The following is a 17,113-nucleotide window of genomic DNA, read 5'->3' on the forward strand; positions in this document are numbered from 1 at the left end:
TGGGCCATCGTATTTCGGGCTGATTGTATTGTGCGAGTGTGATGACACCTGCAGTTGCTGTTACCTTATACTAAAACTTGGGCGCCGCGGGCTGTCATTGCAACGTTGGTCAGACAAACGACGTCTAAAGAAACTCTGTGGTGGAAAGGCGCATTGGCATGTAAGCGGTGAAGGGGGAAGTCTCATGGTTTCATAGCCCTGGATGTGATGACGACTGACTAATTTGCTGACTGCTTTTTCACCTTGGATAGTTGGGTAGTTCTTACGGCCCGGAGAATCGCTACATGTGATATGATTTTCACCAGATGCAGCATTTGCGGTGGATCTCGGTAATCGGGTAATCCCTCGAGATACCAGACAACAACAACAGAGCTCCTTTCTGATGGCAAATACCTTTCAGAGTCAATTGCTTCTGGTGCTGAAACTTCGGAACATCCGCGCTTCGAGTCGAAAACTCCCATTGAACCGCGTCTACTATGATGTAGAGAAATGAAATGTAATTCACAGGGGATGAGTACGGTTTGAGGGTGGTCGGCTCTCGGTTCTTCATCCCATGTCTGTCAAGGTTCATAGACCATCGATAGAGTTCAATAATTCGGGAGGCTCCCTCCACAAGCTTCCGGGTATCCCCAGTTCTGTTGTGCCATACAAATAAAGTTCAACAACCCGGGACACTCCCGCACGCTCCCGCACATCCACATGATCCTCCGTTGCACTAGTATATTTAAAGGATCCTGGCTGCAGGGTGCTGCCGTAGCAAGCCACTTTAATCACGAACCTAGTGTTTGCATGCTTCACCGGGTACAAGCGGAGGGTGTAGGTCTTTCAGGCTTTGGCAAGAAAGCAAATGCTCCCTTGGCTCCGGATTTGATGCAGGAAAGAAGTCCACCCCGCTGCATAGGATCACTTGAACTGGATGCACTTTCCAGGGTTGGGACGGTCCAATGCACTTCAAGACAGTTGGCCAAGAGACACAAGCATCAGATCTTGAAGATTAACTTTTCCGCCCCTTCGGTGTTTTGACGCTGCATGTAATGATAGAGAAGGTCTGAATACTTTTGCCAGCAAGTGAAAAGTCACAATTGATTGCAAGATCTAGGTGTTATGGATGTGGCGCGGAGTAATGGGCTACTTCATGCAAACTGCTGAAGTACTCTGCGGCGCGGCTGACAAAAAAGATTTTGATGTGACACATTGCGTGAAGTATGCTCTGCTCAAAGTAAGGAGTTCGAATTGCAAGTTGTTGACACTTCATCGAATTGAAATGGCGAGAACGCAAGGTCCATATATGGGGACTATTCCACTGCATTTAATTCTTTACTACTCCAACTCTGGCCCGCAGGGTCAGCAAGCTGCTACGTAGTGTGTGAGCGTTTGAGTACCTCTGGCCCGCAAGCCGTTGCCTGGTGACTGTCAAGGCCCAATCCTGGAATATATTCCGTTGTTTCATAGTGATATAACATGAGCTGTTTGTCACTTTAGACACTTGGAAGTCCTATTTCTATGCATGGGCTTTATGACTCAGTGAAGACGGCCGTGTATGATGCAGCAGCGGGGTTTGAATTGGATCACGCGTCAACATGAGCCTCGTTCCGGTCGCTTGAGTTCTGCCAGCTACGCAACATTAGGCCCTCTTCTTGCGAACCTCTCGAGAATGTTGGCAGCTTCATACAAACAGTCTTTCCGGGCGTGTTGCGTCATGCTTCGCTCTCACGAAAGACAATCAAGCCGCCAGCTTTCTCACAGAAACTCTGTATCGATTCTCCTATACGTACGGCGGTCAGTCAGTCGCACAAGCTTTTGTTGTGCACAACACAGACCTACAAATACTTATATGGTATGATATTGGGGCCGCACTGACAAAAGGCAGTACGTGCGGAATGTTGGGTTATTGCGATGGAACGGCCGGGACCCAGAAGCCATGGCTCAATCGCGAAGAACCATCGACTACCTAGGTTTTTCTTCAACGGGGAGTGCTTCGGAGACGCAAGGCTTCTTAAAACCGGAAAAGAACCTGGGACATTACTGTCCCTAGGCAAAACTATTTCCTAGCGACCCCCGACCAGGAGGAAGAGGGCTTGGGTGGTGATTTTGGATGATTGTCTGCATGTTAGGTGGTCTAATTAGATTGTAATAGATCCCATGTCCTTGGTAGAATAGACATCAGAATTAAAGAAACATAGTATGAAAAGGCTCTAGCATAATTGAGCGACGTCTTCCCGACCACAGTATACACGCCATCCCTAGCGATATCTACACGTCGAAGCGATTACAAGCCTGAATCCCCGAGGTTCCAGACTTGAGGGACCTCCTGCGCTACCGAATCGCCAGCAAGCTTGTGATGATTCTCTGCTGTTTCAACCATGCTGCCACATCATGTTCGTTGTACCAAGTTGGGCGTGTTTATCGAGCTCCGCCATCTCCGCCTCACTCAGTACCCACTCATCACTGGAAGCCCTTGCATTCTCTTCAGCTTGCTTCGCATTCTTAACCCCGCCGAGAGGGATTGCCCCCTTCTGAATCACCCACTTCAACGCCACTGCACTGGACTTGACATTGTGAGCCTCAGCAGTCTTGCGCAGGGTGTCCAGGAGCGGCGCGAGCTGCTCCATGGGGAAGTTGCCGAACTTCCTCCCAGACGGTGGAGGATTCTCCTTGGAGTACTTCCCAGTCAGGCGGCCCATCCCAAGTGGACTGTACGCCATTAGCACGATACCGCGCTTCTTGCACTCTTCCAACAGGCCGCTCTTCTCGGGCAGCGTGCGCAGCAGTGAGAACTCGACTTGGTTGCTGGCCAGCCTCAGGCCCCTCTTTTTCAGCGCCTCGTCGATGGTGATCATCTCGTCTTTGCTATAGTTGCTCACGCCCACAGACCGGGTGAGGCCCAACTCCACGCACTTTGCCAGACCGCCAGCCATGCTGTCGATTGAGTTGACGAAGTGCGTTGGTCCGTGGACCTGGTAGAGTTCCATCTTTTCCAAGCCCAGCCTCTCCAAGCTCGCCTTGCAGTATTTCACCATCCCACCTGGCAGGAACAAACGAGTCGGTGGCCACGGAATTGGGAGGAACTTGCTGGCGATCACGAGCCTAGACCTGAACTCGTCGGTGGTGAGCTTTGAGTCTTGGCGCAGCTTGGAGATGATCCGTTCCGACTCGCCTTGGCCGTAGACCTCAGCCGTGTCGAGGAAGAACAGGTTTGTGTTGCTCATGCAAGTCCATGCCCCCTCGAGATCCGCCACTGCATCCTTCGAAGCGTTTTTCCATGTCCAAGAGTCTCCCCATGACCAGGTGCCGATGCACAGATTAGGAACAGGGATGGTGCCAGCAGACTCTTTCGCGCATTTGAGTGCGAAACGATTAGCCATGGCTGTAGTCCAGTATCAATATAGGAATAAGTGACGCGCAAGGCCAGAAAAAGAAATTACGCGATGAAAGAAGAAAGATACTGGCACTCACAAGTGGGCACTGTTTATCAACCCTGGTCTACGACGTTATGACGCGCTGAAACAGTAGCCGTCGGGGCCACCGGGACAGATCAAGATCCGCGAGCAAGCGAAAACCCGAATACGATTGGATGAACTAGTGGGACTACGGTTCGAGAGCTAAACTCAAAGTTTGAGAATATGGACATCCCATAATCACCTAGTCGACTTGTGCGCGCAAAATTGCATGTGAAGCAATGTCTCACCAGCAAATTTATACTCGTACCTGTGAATATGTAATCCTTCATGACCCAGACGTCGAATGTTTTCAATCCATACTCATAGGACAGTCGAGGGCGAAAACCTCTACGTGTTCACCCCAGATTGCCTTCTGTGACTTGAGACAAGCGGATCAGCCGGATGAAAACACTTTGAAATTTGTCTGTCTGTTGGGCTGACCACCAAGGCGGTAATCAGTCAGATGCATAAGTCGAAAGCCCTAAAAGATACGTTGATTGGAGATCTACACACACCATTCCACCACGCCCCCAACCCTCCTTCCGGCCCCCCTCCGCGCCCTTCTGTCCTTCTAATATCGCCCTAACATTCCTTTGCTCATTCTACTGGCACCAACTTCCTCTCCGTGAGTTTGACTTGCAACGGGCTTTTCTCCCAAACGATGATGACTCTGCTCTTGTCGAACCAATCCTCCTGGCCAGGCGCAAGCTCATAATCAAAGCGATACAGGAATCGCGCAACAACGACCCTCAGTTCCGAATACGCCAAGTTCTTGCCCAGGCAATCTCTCGTCCCGAAACTGAAGGGGTCTTTTGCAGTGAGTTAGTGCCAGAAGATGAGGCGGAGCATAGGGGACAGCACTTACGGAAAGACGCCCTGTTGTCGTTAGCAAAGGCCGGGTTGTACAGCTCATGGCTTGCAGGGAGCCATCGCTCGGGTCGCATGGTGTCTGGGTCGAAGAAGTTATTGGGGTTCCGGTAGGTTGCGAACTGGAAAATCGTGGTAAGGGTCTGCATGGTGCATTGCAAGGTCAGTAGCTGGAGCATTTGGCAACACAGACGGGACACCAGGCGGTGTATGGAGGGACTATGCGACTTACCCCCTTGGGAATGTGCTCCCCCTCAAGTTCCGCACCTGGGCTGATCCGTGGTGGTGTCTGGGCAGCAGGCGGGTACATCCTGAGTGTCTCCTCGATTGTAGCCATCAGGTACGGCAAGCGGGCGGTTGACTTCATGTCGATCTCGGACTCGCTCGAGAAAGCGCCACGGATCTCGCTGACAAGAGTGTTGTATACATGCCGGTACTTTGGCAGCCCAAGGTGAAAAGTCAAGCCCGCTAGGGTCGTGGCCGTTGTCTCGCTGCCGGCCGTCACGAGCGTGGGCGAGTTCGTGATGATGTCAAGGTCGTCGAAGCCCGGTTGGCCGTCCCGGGTTTTCCTGAGCATGTACGTCATGAAGTCCCGGCGGCCCCCGGGGCTCTCACCCTGAGCCTTGCGCGCCATGGCCTTCTCGGAAGCAAGGGTCCGGTTTTCACGCTCCTTCTTGAGATTCGTGGCCGATGAGCCGAAGAGTTTGAAAAACGGGCGCATAAAGGGGTACTGCTGAGTGACGCGGTTGAGACCGCCACCGAGGATAGCCTTGAAGATGCCCAGGACCCAGGGATGGTACTCGCCGTCATCGAGGCTGTGGAAGCTGTCCGCGAAGGTGAGGTCGCCGATGATGTCGAAGGTCGTGAAGTTGAACCACGGCACGATGTCGAAGGTCTCTCCCTTTGCGGCCTTCTCGCCAAAGCGCGTGAGCAGGAGGTCGATGTACTTCTGTACAATGGGCTCCTGCTCGTACATGCTCTCGTTGCTAAAGGCGTGGTTGAGCTGACGCCGCAGGCGCTTGTGGTTGTCGTGGTTTCCGCCGATCAGGCTCATCTCGTCACCCGGAAAGTAGAAACCGCGCTTCTTGGGCCACTCGACCTTGCCGGGGCGGTGCTGGAAGATCTGGGGCCACCCAATGGACCCGTCTACCGCAAGGTGGTCCGGCGCAACGCGCACGATGGGGCCATACTTTTTATGCAGGTCGTTGCTTTCTCGTGTAAAGGTTCCTGACACGTTGATCCCCCATGTGAAGGGCAGGTTGGTTGCCGCGTAGAGCTTGGGCCCAGGGTACTTGGCCAAGGGATGGAGGAAAAGGCGGTAGACGACGATAGCGAGGCGCCAAACGACGAGAAGCTGAGATTGGGTTTGGGAGTGAGCTACGAAGTTGCCATGTGCAGTGAGCATATGTCGATGAGTCCGAGGTGACTTACAATGCCTATTCCCGCCCCTAGGGCCGCGAAGTTGTGGATTGGTATTACCCCATTGCCAACGTCGTTGGGCAGGATGGTGGTGAGCGATGGTGCCATTTGTTTCGTTGGAAAAGAGACGTCAGAACGTCTCAGCACGTTTCCTCTGGATAGAATGAAGATAGAAACATTGGGGTCAGAAGTGATGTTAGATTTGGGCGCCGTCGCCATCTCCTTTATATCCAACGGCAACCCCACCCTCTCAAAAGTCCCGCCGTCACTTCGTGACAAGCAGGAAAAGTGTCCGCTGAGATTTGACGTCGTCCTTGACGTATCGCCCATAGTGGGGACGGGGTTACAGCAGCCAGACCATCAGGGAGCGTGCTTGCTTGGGAGTCCCGGCGCCTTCAGCGGCCCCGAACAAGCGAGTACTACGGTGGGCCGTTCTTCTTGATCTTCCCTGCATGACATCGAATCCACACTCGCCTCGATCGTCTTCCCCTACCCTGAAGGCTTTGACAATATACAACAGCGGCCGCTGTTCGGCCGCCCTGCGGATTGTCCACCTCCACCTCTCTATCTCCCACTCTACACACACCGATTGTTGCAAGGCCCGAACCTTGGGAGTTAGGTTAAAGTGGTGTGGAGGAGGCGGTGGTGGTATCAAACACACTCTGCGTTACATTGACATGTGCTGGTGTATTACAAGGCGCAGCCCGGCCTGCCCTTGTGGGGGGACTAGCTATCATGCCCTAATGACACTGGCGTACACGGCAGCACGGGGTTCGGCAGTTTGAGCTTCGTTCTAGTGCCACTCCACTATAGGGCTCAAATCAATGGGGTAGCCAAGAAAATGATTGGCACATTGTGTTCGCCCTCGTCCCGTCCACGCATACGTTGAAGAGGGCAAGACAGGCAAGACATTGCGTTCCCCCCTGCTCTTCAGCAGCCTGACAGCAGTCATTTCCCACAGTGTAGAGACTGGGCAGCTTTTTCAGACTTGTGACGACAAGATGTATCATACTCTCTCATCTCTCGTCAAGCGGGCTGTGTTATGATGCAACGAATGTCGAAAAGTCGCCGACGTGCCATGGTAAAGGGGGAATCTTTGCGCCCGACTGCCCGAGCTAAGACCCCTGACACGGGACGAAACGACGCCTCCCGTGTGTGGTGTAGTGCGATGTCTCTATGTAATATGATGTAGGGGAGGTGCCGGGTAGAATACAGTATATTTCGTAGTCAAAGGGATCACGGCGGTCGATTACTCGCCGGCGTTGGGCTAAGGCCCGGATATATGTGGGACGGCCCGCACGGCACCGATTCGGGGCCGGCCGTCGGCTGGCGAATGGGCAGACTTCCTGAGCACCTGCGCCTTTGGCTGTTTCGGTACTCGCTCTCGTTTTCGTCTTTTTGTGGGCCATTAATGGTGGTCAGTGTGTGGAGGACAGAGGGCGGTGCATGGAAAGGGATGAGGTCGATTTTGGTACGGTATGTCCATCGGTCGTGCGCAAAGTGCTGCTTACTTCCTTTCAGCGATTGGGACGGAATCGAAGGTCCCCTATTTCCTTGGGCCCAACGCAACCCATTTTGTCACACTGCGTACGCGCTGTTTTCTGAGCCGGACGGGGCTTTCAAACAACCAGTCATTTCCTCTTAAAAAGGCCAATATTCAACCAAGCTGCATAGCGATTGCAGCTCGAGTCACAGAGTCGCATCGACCTTCATGCAAGATGTGGTGGGGTTCTGATGCATTAGAGCGACATATAAAATGGGGCCCTGCTAGTGACCAAAAGGCAGCATGACGACTTGGCACACGCAGACAAATAGACTGATAAGACAGGCTAAAATCTGTCCGAGGACCTCTCGATCCCCAAGATAGATGGACTCTTTGGAGGTTCTTTCGTCCTCGCTTCTTCGGTCGTCTCTCCACTCAGGCTCCCCGTTACAGTCCGCTTGGGCACTGAGGACAAATAATTAGACCCCTTCCAGCACAACCATCAGTGGTGGCTCAACGATCCCCATTCGAGTTTGACTACGTTCGCTACACGATAGGGCTTGCGTCTGAACATACTGCCTCTGCCTCGGCGACAATATTAGTACGCGTGCGATACACCAATGTGGACCAAGCTTGTCTGGCCCATCTCATCTGGCTGACCACCCTCCTGGCTGGATCGACAAAAGCGCACGATGGTCGGTCGCTAGGTGATTTTCAGGAACCCGTCAGACTAGCCTCACGATTTTAGATGCTGACACATGGCTTTTCTTGGACTGGCTGTCGAGGTGAACAAATGGAAGCTGGACTATCGACCTCTGACACCACATGCCATCACCACTTTTACCTCGACCTGGATATCAGTATATTCAAACAAGAAATTGAGCTCGAAGTACTTATCATTGGTAACTCGTGCACGCCGAAAGTTGTGCGAAAACTCGTAGCGAATTGTTTCCTCATCGATACTAAGCTTCTTAGCTTTAACCCCGTACCAATTAATCAGACAAGGACAGAAAAGAATCTGTGTTTAAGGGCGTTAGGGACGAAAAAGTGTCTTCAGTGTCTAAATCCTTTAGGTTCTCATGTCTCTCGGAATCCCACCAGTCTTTGACGAGAACACCCCTATCTAGACTCCACCATGATCGTAATGCTACAACATGGACATCGACACCAAAAAATGTAATCAGTCTACCAGATATCTTCAAGACTGCATTCTTAGCTACAACTTGAACTGCCCAGGGGCAAACTCGGCGGCCAAATCATCTATTTCATAATCAACAGAAACAGTAGAGACCAGGGCCCGAAGCAGCCCGGGAAGATGGATTGCTCTAGCATAGATGCCAGAGCGTAGATGCCCGACTTAGGCCATTTGGCACCCTCTGATGGATACTCTAAATGCCAAAATGCAATGCACTAACAGGGGTTCTTTTGAGGCTCACTCCTGATAACAACTTGCACTTCTACAAATAGCGTAGAGCTCAAATCTCAGCGAGCCATTGCACTGTGGAGTCCGTCGGCGCAAACAAGTCCCTTTTTTCCCTTTCGTCGGAGACGGCGTCTGCCAAGGCTAAAATGAGCTGACAAGTCATAACTCATTTTTGACGACACGAACGGGATCATGCTCTCTCGTGACCATGAGTTCCACCGTAAGTTTCTAGAATGACCAAGACGGCGTCTTGACAAGTCCGCATCTTCAGCCCAGAGACGGGCCGGAGACATTATCATTGGGCCTTTGGTTGAGCTTCTGCAAGATGACAAGTTCTCGGAGGAACAATTGTTCCATCGCGAGTCAAACAGAAACCGTACCGTCTGATGCAACTCAGCTGTGCAACATGAGCGCAGTCTTGCACGACGCGAGGATTTCAAATAATTGGATTTCTGGCCGAGGTGAGGTGACTTGGAGGAGCACGACATTGAAGCCGATCGCGGATTTTCAGTCAAAATCTTCGTTCACTGCCGACTGACAATGACTCTCGACAAAATCAAGATGCGGCCCAAGAGGTTCATGGCAGGTGTACTTTCGGCGCCGAGCTTTACCGCGACCAAACAAACTCAAGTCGAAATGAAGCCGGCGTCTCATTTGACAACTGCGTTCAATGCTCGATGCCGCTACATCCGTGAGCAACCGATACGAAAGACCCTCCGCGTTCCGATCATCCCTCTGCATACTTTATCATTTCCGTGATTCGCTGTGATGCTGCGGGAAAGAAGTCCCCTCATTCCTTTGACGAAAGCAAGACTTGCTGCATATCTACTACCTACGTGTAGCAAATCGTGTCTGCCTCCGGGAACACGCGCCGGAGAGTTCCGTTCACCTCTGTATACATGGGAGCCCTGCAACTAAAACTACAGGACAGAAGAAACAAGTCTAAATGGTCTCAGAACGCAAGGTTTTTGCGCCTGGGACTATTCATCTCGGCTCCCAGATACATCCCCCTTTTCACTTGCATCACACCGTGAAGCGAAGACTGGCTTTTTGTTTTCCTACCACACCCACCGATAGTGGAAGAGGGCGATGATCATGCAACGGCAGTAGATTTGGTCGATGGATGAAAGATTCAAGACTGCCAAGGCCCGTAGAATACTTTCATAGGCTGAGGTCACAGCTTCAAGGACATGCAAAGCTGAAGATGTTTGGAGGACGAGTATATTCAATGTTGTCATTGACGCAGTCCTCACAGGGTGTATACAACTGATTCTATATTTTCTGCTTCTCAAATCTACAGTTTCGACCTGACGACCGACGCGGCCTTCTCCCACAGTCCGTTCTTGTCTAGTCCCGGCTCGCCATCGTATATATCTCTTTCGACCACTCGTGAATTTATCTAAGAAAAAGACAAAGTTAGTAAAATGAAGCTGGATCCATGTCGAAAGAGCCACAGCCAACAGAAAAGAGCTAGACTTACGAATCTTGGGCCCAACTCATCGATGCTCTTGGCCCCAAGCAGCCTCATGCACGTTTCCATCTCGGCCTGAAGGACTGTGATTTGCAGATGATTAGCATCGAAACACTTCAATCACAGATCAAACACGGAAGTTTAAACGGGAACTCACTCTCGAATGTGCGGTAGACGCCCTGCCATCCACCAGCACCCAGTCCCCAGAGTGGCGCACGCCCAATACCCACCGCCCTCGCACCCAGACACAGCGCCTTGACCACATCCGTGCCTCTTCGAATGCCTCCGTCGACCCAGACCTCAAAATCCTTGCTGTCCAGCACCTCGGGACAGTACTTCCGGCACTCGAGCAGGGTGTGCACCGCAGGAGGGGCCGTATCCAGCGCCCGCCCGCCATGGTTGCTCAGGATGACGGCGCGCAAGGTGCCGGGGTTCTCACGGGCGTACTTGTAAGCCAGGAAGACGTCCTCGTGGGTCTGCACGCCCTTGAGCACGACGGGGAACTCGGGGGCGTGCTCTTTGAGCCAGGGCAGCGTCGTCTTCCAGGTCAGGTCCGCAGCGGTGCCCCAGAACATGGCCTGGCCGACGCCAACGGGGCCGGCGTCCTTCTTGCCGCCGATGGCAGGGTAGTCGACCTGGCTCTCGGCAGGGGCGCCGCTGTCCGCCAGGCCTTGGCGCTCGTCCATCTCGCGCTTGCCGGGCACCGGGGCATCGAGGGTCAGGACGATGAACTTGTAGAATTTGTTCAACTTCTTGATGCGTGCCAGCATGGCCTCGCTCTTCTTCCGCTCGTTCTGCACGTACAGCTGCCAGCCGAAAACCTGGCCCTCCTGCGCCTCGGCCACGATCTGCTCGGGCGTCTGGCTCGCGTTGTTGGACACCACCTGGCATGCGCCGAAGTAGCCCGCCGCCTTGGCGATGCCCGCCTCGCCGTCCGGGTGCGCCAGCCGCGCCATGGCCGCTGGGCACACGAATACGGGCGTCTTGACACCCAGCTGGCCCAGGATGCTGGTCGAGGTGTCGCACGCCGTGCAGTCGACGAAAACGCGTGGGCGCAGCAGGATATTGCGGTAGACGGTGTTATTGTAGGACTTGGAGAAGAGGTCGTCGGACGCGGAGTAGTAATATGCCTTGCACTTATCGCTGACGAGCCGTTGGGCGGCATCGGCTATCTCGTCCAGGTTGAGGAGGTGGTCTAGTGGTGGCCGGACGTACTTCTCCACCGCTGTGTTCTGGCTCGAGGTCTGGGCGGTTGCTGGGGTTTGTGATGAGGAGCCGGAGGACGCATTGTCGTTGCCGGCTGCCGAATTTGAGCGAGCCAGACTGTCTGCGTTGATGCGGCCCAGTCTTGCCTCGGGCTTGAGGTTCTCCTCGATGGTTCCGGGAGGATGGACGGGGTCATATTCTTCGGTTGCGTCTTTTCCAGCGAGCTTGAGGATGATCTTGGAGCCGCCGGGGTGTTCTGAGAGGAAGTCCGTTACGTCGTAGACATTGCCGTAGAGGATGACCCAGCAGCTCTCTTTGGAGGTATGCTGGGCAACTATGAACACATGAAATCGTCAGTATCCCGGTGCTGACAGCTCCAGTAGAGGAATAAAACGAGGAGGGTTGTTCTCTCTTCTGACTTGCCTTCTTCTACCGTGAATTCCTTGGACATGATGGCTCTATGGCTGCGCTCTGGATACGACCAGGGGTATGGAAAAGCAGATCAACGCGAAATCAGAGAAAGAAAACAATAGCAGAGAACAAAAAGGGACAGCAAGAGGTTGAGACCATCGTGTGAAAGACAATGTCAAGGCGACGGAGGTCGACCTGCCGCCGGAATTAATGACGGCACTCGAGGCGACCCCCTCGGAAAAAGGTAAGATTCGGCGAGAAATGCCCCTGGAATGGCGACAGCTCGCTCATCGATCCGGAGTAGTGTCACCCCACTTCCCCACAGATTTGCTGCCAGAAGGCGTGGGGGAGCTTCTCTAGCATTTGCAATTGGCTTCGGCCCATTCGCTGAGTCGCGCCAATTTGTACCGAGCTTGGCTCCGCTCATCGGAGAGCGTCTCACTCAGAAGCACTCAATTGAGATATATAGACTATCTATCTATACAGTCGACCTTGCATCGCCATCAGAGATTCTTCGATGCCATTCGCCCTGCCAACAGAGATTATAGTCTCTGTGCAACCCTTTCCGGTTGACAAACAAGAGCTCTCCGCGTGGAATCGAGCGATCGCAAGCCATCATTACGAGTGACAACCTCTGCACAGCAGGAAGTCCAATTGCTCACACATGTCGGCGACAGACCAGTCAGAAATCGGGCTGGAGGGAAAGAAAAGGTTTAGTGGACAACTCCGGGCACAACCTGGGAAGCTTATATATATATATATACCGGCACAAGCCCAGACAATACGAGAATTACACGTTACATCATATTCGATTGACTTTATCTCCACCACAGATCGCTCTCACCTTCCCATCCAGCTTATCTTGAGGCCCACATTGACAATCCCCGGCTACACCAACCGGACTCGAGTCCGCTCAACCTAATAGTGTTTAGGTAGCCTAGTCTGGATGGATGTTGCCGATGACCCATGATCCACGAGCTCAACGTCGAAATGCGGGTTACGGAACAGACCGTCTACAACCGGGCCGGTCGAATCATGACCAAGACGTTGTCACCCCTACGCCCTACCGCATGTACTTTCCCAATGTGGTCGACCTAGAGCATGCCGCCATCCTCCCACTGTCCAAGTGCTGTCTCACAGGATGGATCACCGACCTTTGACTCACCCAGAGGCCCGTTTCAACGGTCCGCGGATTCCATATTCGCAATTAAATAATCACTGCTCACCGCGGGACTCGAATGAAGTGAATTGACAGAACAACAAGCAACAAGAGCCCTGAGAATATCTCAATCATCACGCCAACATGTCCAACGCTGACTCACATGTCTACCCTAAGACGGCCGACTCGTCCATCAACAGGCACAAGGAAAGAGGTTTGACTACCTAAATATTGGCAAAATACCTCTCTCACTCTATTAACAAGCAACTGCTAGGCCATTATGACGCCGAAACAGTCCGTACGCATAATCTTTCTCCCGCTACGGTTATCCATTCATCTTTTATCAGCATCTTCCAGAATGCTTCAATCCGGGCTCCGTAGCAGGTTGCTAACCCGTACTAGACGGCATAATCAACTCTACCCCGGTAGCCCACGTCTCTTTCACCCCAGACCCCAAGGACCCTAAGCCGGTGGTCCTGCCCATGATCGCCCGCGTCGGTTCCTTCAACGACCAGGAGCCTGCAGTCTACATACACGGCTATGTCTCAGCCCGCATGTTCCGGGCCCAGACGGGACGCCCAGATGGACAGCCGGCAACCGGGGACAGCGACGAAGGGTTCCCCGTGTGCATAGCCGCCACCAAGATCGACAACCTCGTCCTGGCGCTCACACCCTTCAACCACAGCTACGACTATCGCAGCGCCGTCGTCCACGGCACGGCAACCCTGCTGGACCCGGGCACACGGGCCAGCCCCGCCAACCGCGACGAGATCGTCTATGCGATGCGGCTAATCACCGATACCATGGTGGCTAACCGGTACGATAACAGCCGTGAACCCGAAGAGGCTGAGATTGCGGCCACACGCATCCTCAGGGTGCGGATTGATTCCGCGTCGGCCAAGATCCGGGACTCTGGAGTTAGCGATGACGCTAAGGATTTGAAGAATGAGGAGACTACTTCCCGGGTGTGGACTGGTGTTATTCCTTATGTCGAGGTACTGGGCGAACCGCGGCCGGCTGCGACGAACAAGGTCACGACTATCCCGTCGTATATCGAGGAGCATGTCAGGGGCCATAACGAGAGGGCGGGTGGGCAGACCACGGCAGGTGGATTCGTGGGCAAGGTATTAGGATCATTATTTGGTCGGTAATGATCAGAGCGGGATCATCAAGTGCTCCTCCGAGAGGTACCCTTCATTCCTTTGATGTTTCTCTTGTAAGCCCGCAACATTCGATCAACCATTGAACTGGTCATTATACCGACCACGCACTTTTCATTCACTTCACCATGGAACGTATCACTAAAGCTCACCGCGTCTTCCGAATATCAATACGATTAAAATTCAAACTACTAATTAGACCTTTCGGTAGTGACAGGCTGTTGCACGAGCCAGAATATATACAAGGAGTGAAGCAGATGATATGAAAAAGCCACCAGTCCCCACGGACTACAATCTTTGGCTTGAAAACTAACCATTCGACCGTCATATATGAAAATGAAACATTACCATTACCAGAATGGTCCAACAGCACGCACAACGTCACCGTCATGTCATCATCGTGGTCTTCATCATCACACTTAGATTAGTATCGACTCGAACCACGGGGACGAAATCTGCGGCCATTGCCCTTGCCTGGGCGTGATACGGGCGGGGGAGGAGGCTCTTGACCAGGCACAGGAGGCGGTGGAGGGGGTTGTTGACCTGGCACAGGCGGTGGAGGAGGAGGCTCCTGACCAGGCACCGGTGGTGGAGGGGGAGGTTCTTGACCTGGTACAGGCGGCGGAGGAGGGGGAGCCTGACCAGGCACAGGTGGAGGAGGAGGCGCTTGACCAGGAATCGGTGGTGGAAGAGGTGGTTCCTGACCTGGCACCGGTGGAGGAGCAGGGGGAGCTTGACCTGGTACAGTCGGTGGAGGAGGCGGCGCCTGGCCGGGCACAGGAGGCGGTGGTGGAGCCTGGCCGGGCACGGGAGGCGGTAGAGGCGGCTCTTGACCGGGCACCGGTGGCGGCGGCGGAGCTTGACCAGGTTGACCAGGCACAGGCGGTGGAGGCGGCGCTCGGCCCTTGCCCTTGCCCGACCGACCTCCGCGCCCTTGACCGGGTAGATCTGTGTCCTGGCCTACGGGAGCAGCAGCTTGGACGACGATACCGTCAGCCGCCCTGGCATCAGCTGCGGTAAACTGAGCCGGCTGGAAAGCGCACAGGGCCATAATGTCGTTGACTTCTACGCAACACATCCACCATTAGCTTTCAGGCTCACCATGAGGCATACCTTTATATGTAATATGGGGGATGTAATCTCACCTCTGGCATCATTGATCTCGATCGCATTCTGCTGCACACAGCTCTGGCACAGCGCCGTCATCCGCCCGACATCGAAGCTCTGGTTCTGGCAATAGCAGGCCTGCTCGCCTTGAACTTCGGCCGCGTCGCCACCCACGAGGTCATCATCGACATCGCAAGTGCGGCTTAGCTCAAGCGTTGGCCGGCATACAGCCTGGCATGCGACAGGGACGTCTTGGGTGTCGACATCCAGATCAGCGCTGACCTGGGACAGAAGGAAGGTCAAGGCGAGGGTGGCGACGATGTGGGACCTCATTATATCAGTTAACGGGGGCTTTAGAGTATTAACAAAGTACGATTTTGATCTTGGAATCTGAATTATCTTGGAAGGTTTTGTTATTGATGCAAGGCAGAGACTGGCTGAGAAGGCTGGCCATTCCGAAGGATATTTATAATAATCTAGCATTGTAGCAAACCTGCGAGCGTATCGTCATCGATGGCTACTTGGTGGCTGCACACCATCATTGTGTCTATGAACAAGTCACGAAACTTTCCTAGCCAAGAATCAGTCACACACATGCATTATGGGCTCCCTCGTTCAGGCATTCAGATCATGTCATGTGAGCATCGTGGATAAGAACAGAATATCTGATAGAAGCAACTGCACAGCATCATGCCCAGACCCTTGGCGAGCTGTCATCCAGTCGTCGCCCATTGACTTCAACCGAGGAAGCTGAGAATCGACGAAGGTTTGAACGTTGAGCAGTGAGGATCTCAGATTCGGCGAGAGGAGCATATTGGAATGCTAGAGCGTATATCACAGCGTCGTCATTCTTTCCAATCATTTTGCTAGCCTGTAAATATGCCTCAAAATAAGTCCGGTAGCACTTCCGACTAAGCACTCGGCTGAAACGAACCGTAGATCTTGTCGTGGACCCTTTCGTCCTGACTCCTGACCAGTCCATCTTGCCGACGGCCGTTTCCAATGCCAAGTAAACATAAGCATAATCGACCCCGTGGAGCGGCACCACACAGCCGCAGAGTCGGTGGTTTTGGGTGGTGCAGCTAGCAACCTCACCACCGGCTTGGCTACTGTCATGCCGCTTGATAGCTGAAAATTTGTCATGCAGTAGCCGAAAACCGCTCCTATTCGGCGGCTAGGTTCTAGCCAAGGAGAAACAAGCCCAAGCGTCCCGAAAGTCAGTGCTGCCACGAACCACTCAGCAAGGCTGACACCTGGAGATGAACAAGCACTGCATATGCCAAGTATACCCCATCTTTGCCAGTCCTCTCGTCTGGTGTGCAGACTTCCGATTTACTTTTCCTGGAAAAATGCTCCTGTCGCCGGCGGCCAAGCTTGGCAGAGTGCATGCATTGGACTGGTCACGATTCAGGTCTACGGCAGATATTGGAAAGCAGTCGCCAAGAGCTCTGTTGTTCTCGTGAGTGAAGATGTGGCAGTATATGCTCACATTCTCCAGGATCTCTGAATCTTGACACATTTAGACGTGATCATCAATGGATTATACATATAAACTTTGGGTTCATATTCCGTCACTACTGTGTTGGGATAGACAGTGCCCGACGCAATGGACACATTGCAGCTGTTATGAACTGTAGGCTTGCAGACAATTGGTGTCCGTCCTTGCCTTCTTCTAATTGTGAAATATCTGTGACCGGGATCACAGTCACAGATACCCGGGTTTGATACGATCCAAGTGCTTTCTAAGTACTTGATTACCGCTCTGGTCTCAGGAGCGATGTAATGTGTACATCAAGAAACCAAAAACTAGACTGTGATAAATTGCAGAACAAGTATTTCGGCCCCATAAATTACGTACCCTGTCGTGGCTATGGGATGGCCGCGTTTGACTCCGCCCTCAGGGCATCGATTCCTCGATCCGAGATGATTTTAAAACTTTGTTGCTAAGTAGCAATATGCATTACGTT

The 17,113-nt window shown here is 53.1% G+C and overlaps 3 protein-coding genes across 3 annotated transcripts; 1 reads left to right on the forward strand and 2 right to left on the reverse strand.

Annotated features, from left to right (window-relative positions):
- Nucleotides 1-2,357: 2,357 nt before the first annotated feature.
- Nucleotides 2,358-3,365, reverse strand: J7T55_010892 (uncharacterized protein; the record flags this gene model as incomplete). Its single annotated transcript, XM_053135454.1, has 1 exon — nt 2,358-3,365. The coding sequence occupies one exon, from the start codon at nt 3,363-3,365 to the stop codon at nt 2,358-2,360; it is 1,008 nt and encodes a 335-aa protein (XP_052986852.1).
- A 6,561-nt stretch (nt 3,366-9,926) lies between these two features.
- Nucleotides 9,927-12,083, reverse strand: J7T55_010894 (uncharacterized protein; the record flags this gene model as incomplete). Its single annotated transcript, XM_053135455.1, has 4 exons — nt 9,927-10,031; nt 10,113-10,186; nt 10,261-11,643; nt 12,044-12,083. The coding sequence occupies 4 exons, from the start codon at nt 12,081-12,083 to the stop codon at nt 9,927-9,929; spliced, it is 1,602 nt and encodes a 533-aa protein (XP_052986853.1).
- A 940-nt stretch (nt 12,084-13,023) lies between these two features.
- On the forward strand, nt 13,024-14,030 carry J7T55_010895 (flavin-nucleotide-binding protein; the record flags this gene model as incomplete). Its single annotated transcript, XM_053135457.1, has 2 exons — nt 13,024-13,093; nt 13,282-14,030. The coding sequence occupies 2 exons, from the start codon at nt 13,024-13,026 to the stop codon at nt 14,028-14,030; spliced, it is 819 nt and encodes a 272-aa protein (XP_052986854.1).
- Nucleotides 14,031-17,113: the final 3,083 nt, after the last annotated feature.

This window comes from Diaporthe amygdali (assembly GCF_026229845.1).
Source record: "Diaporthe amygdali strain CAA958 chromosome Unknown NODE_55_length_279518_cov_64_759621, whole genome shotgun sequence".
NCBI lineage: Eukaryota > Fungi > Ascomycota > Sordariomycetes > Diaporthales > Diaporthaceae > Diaporthe > Diaporthe amygdali.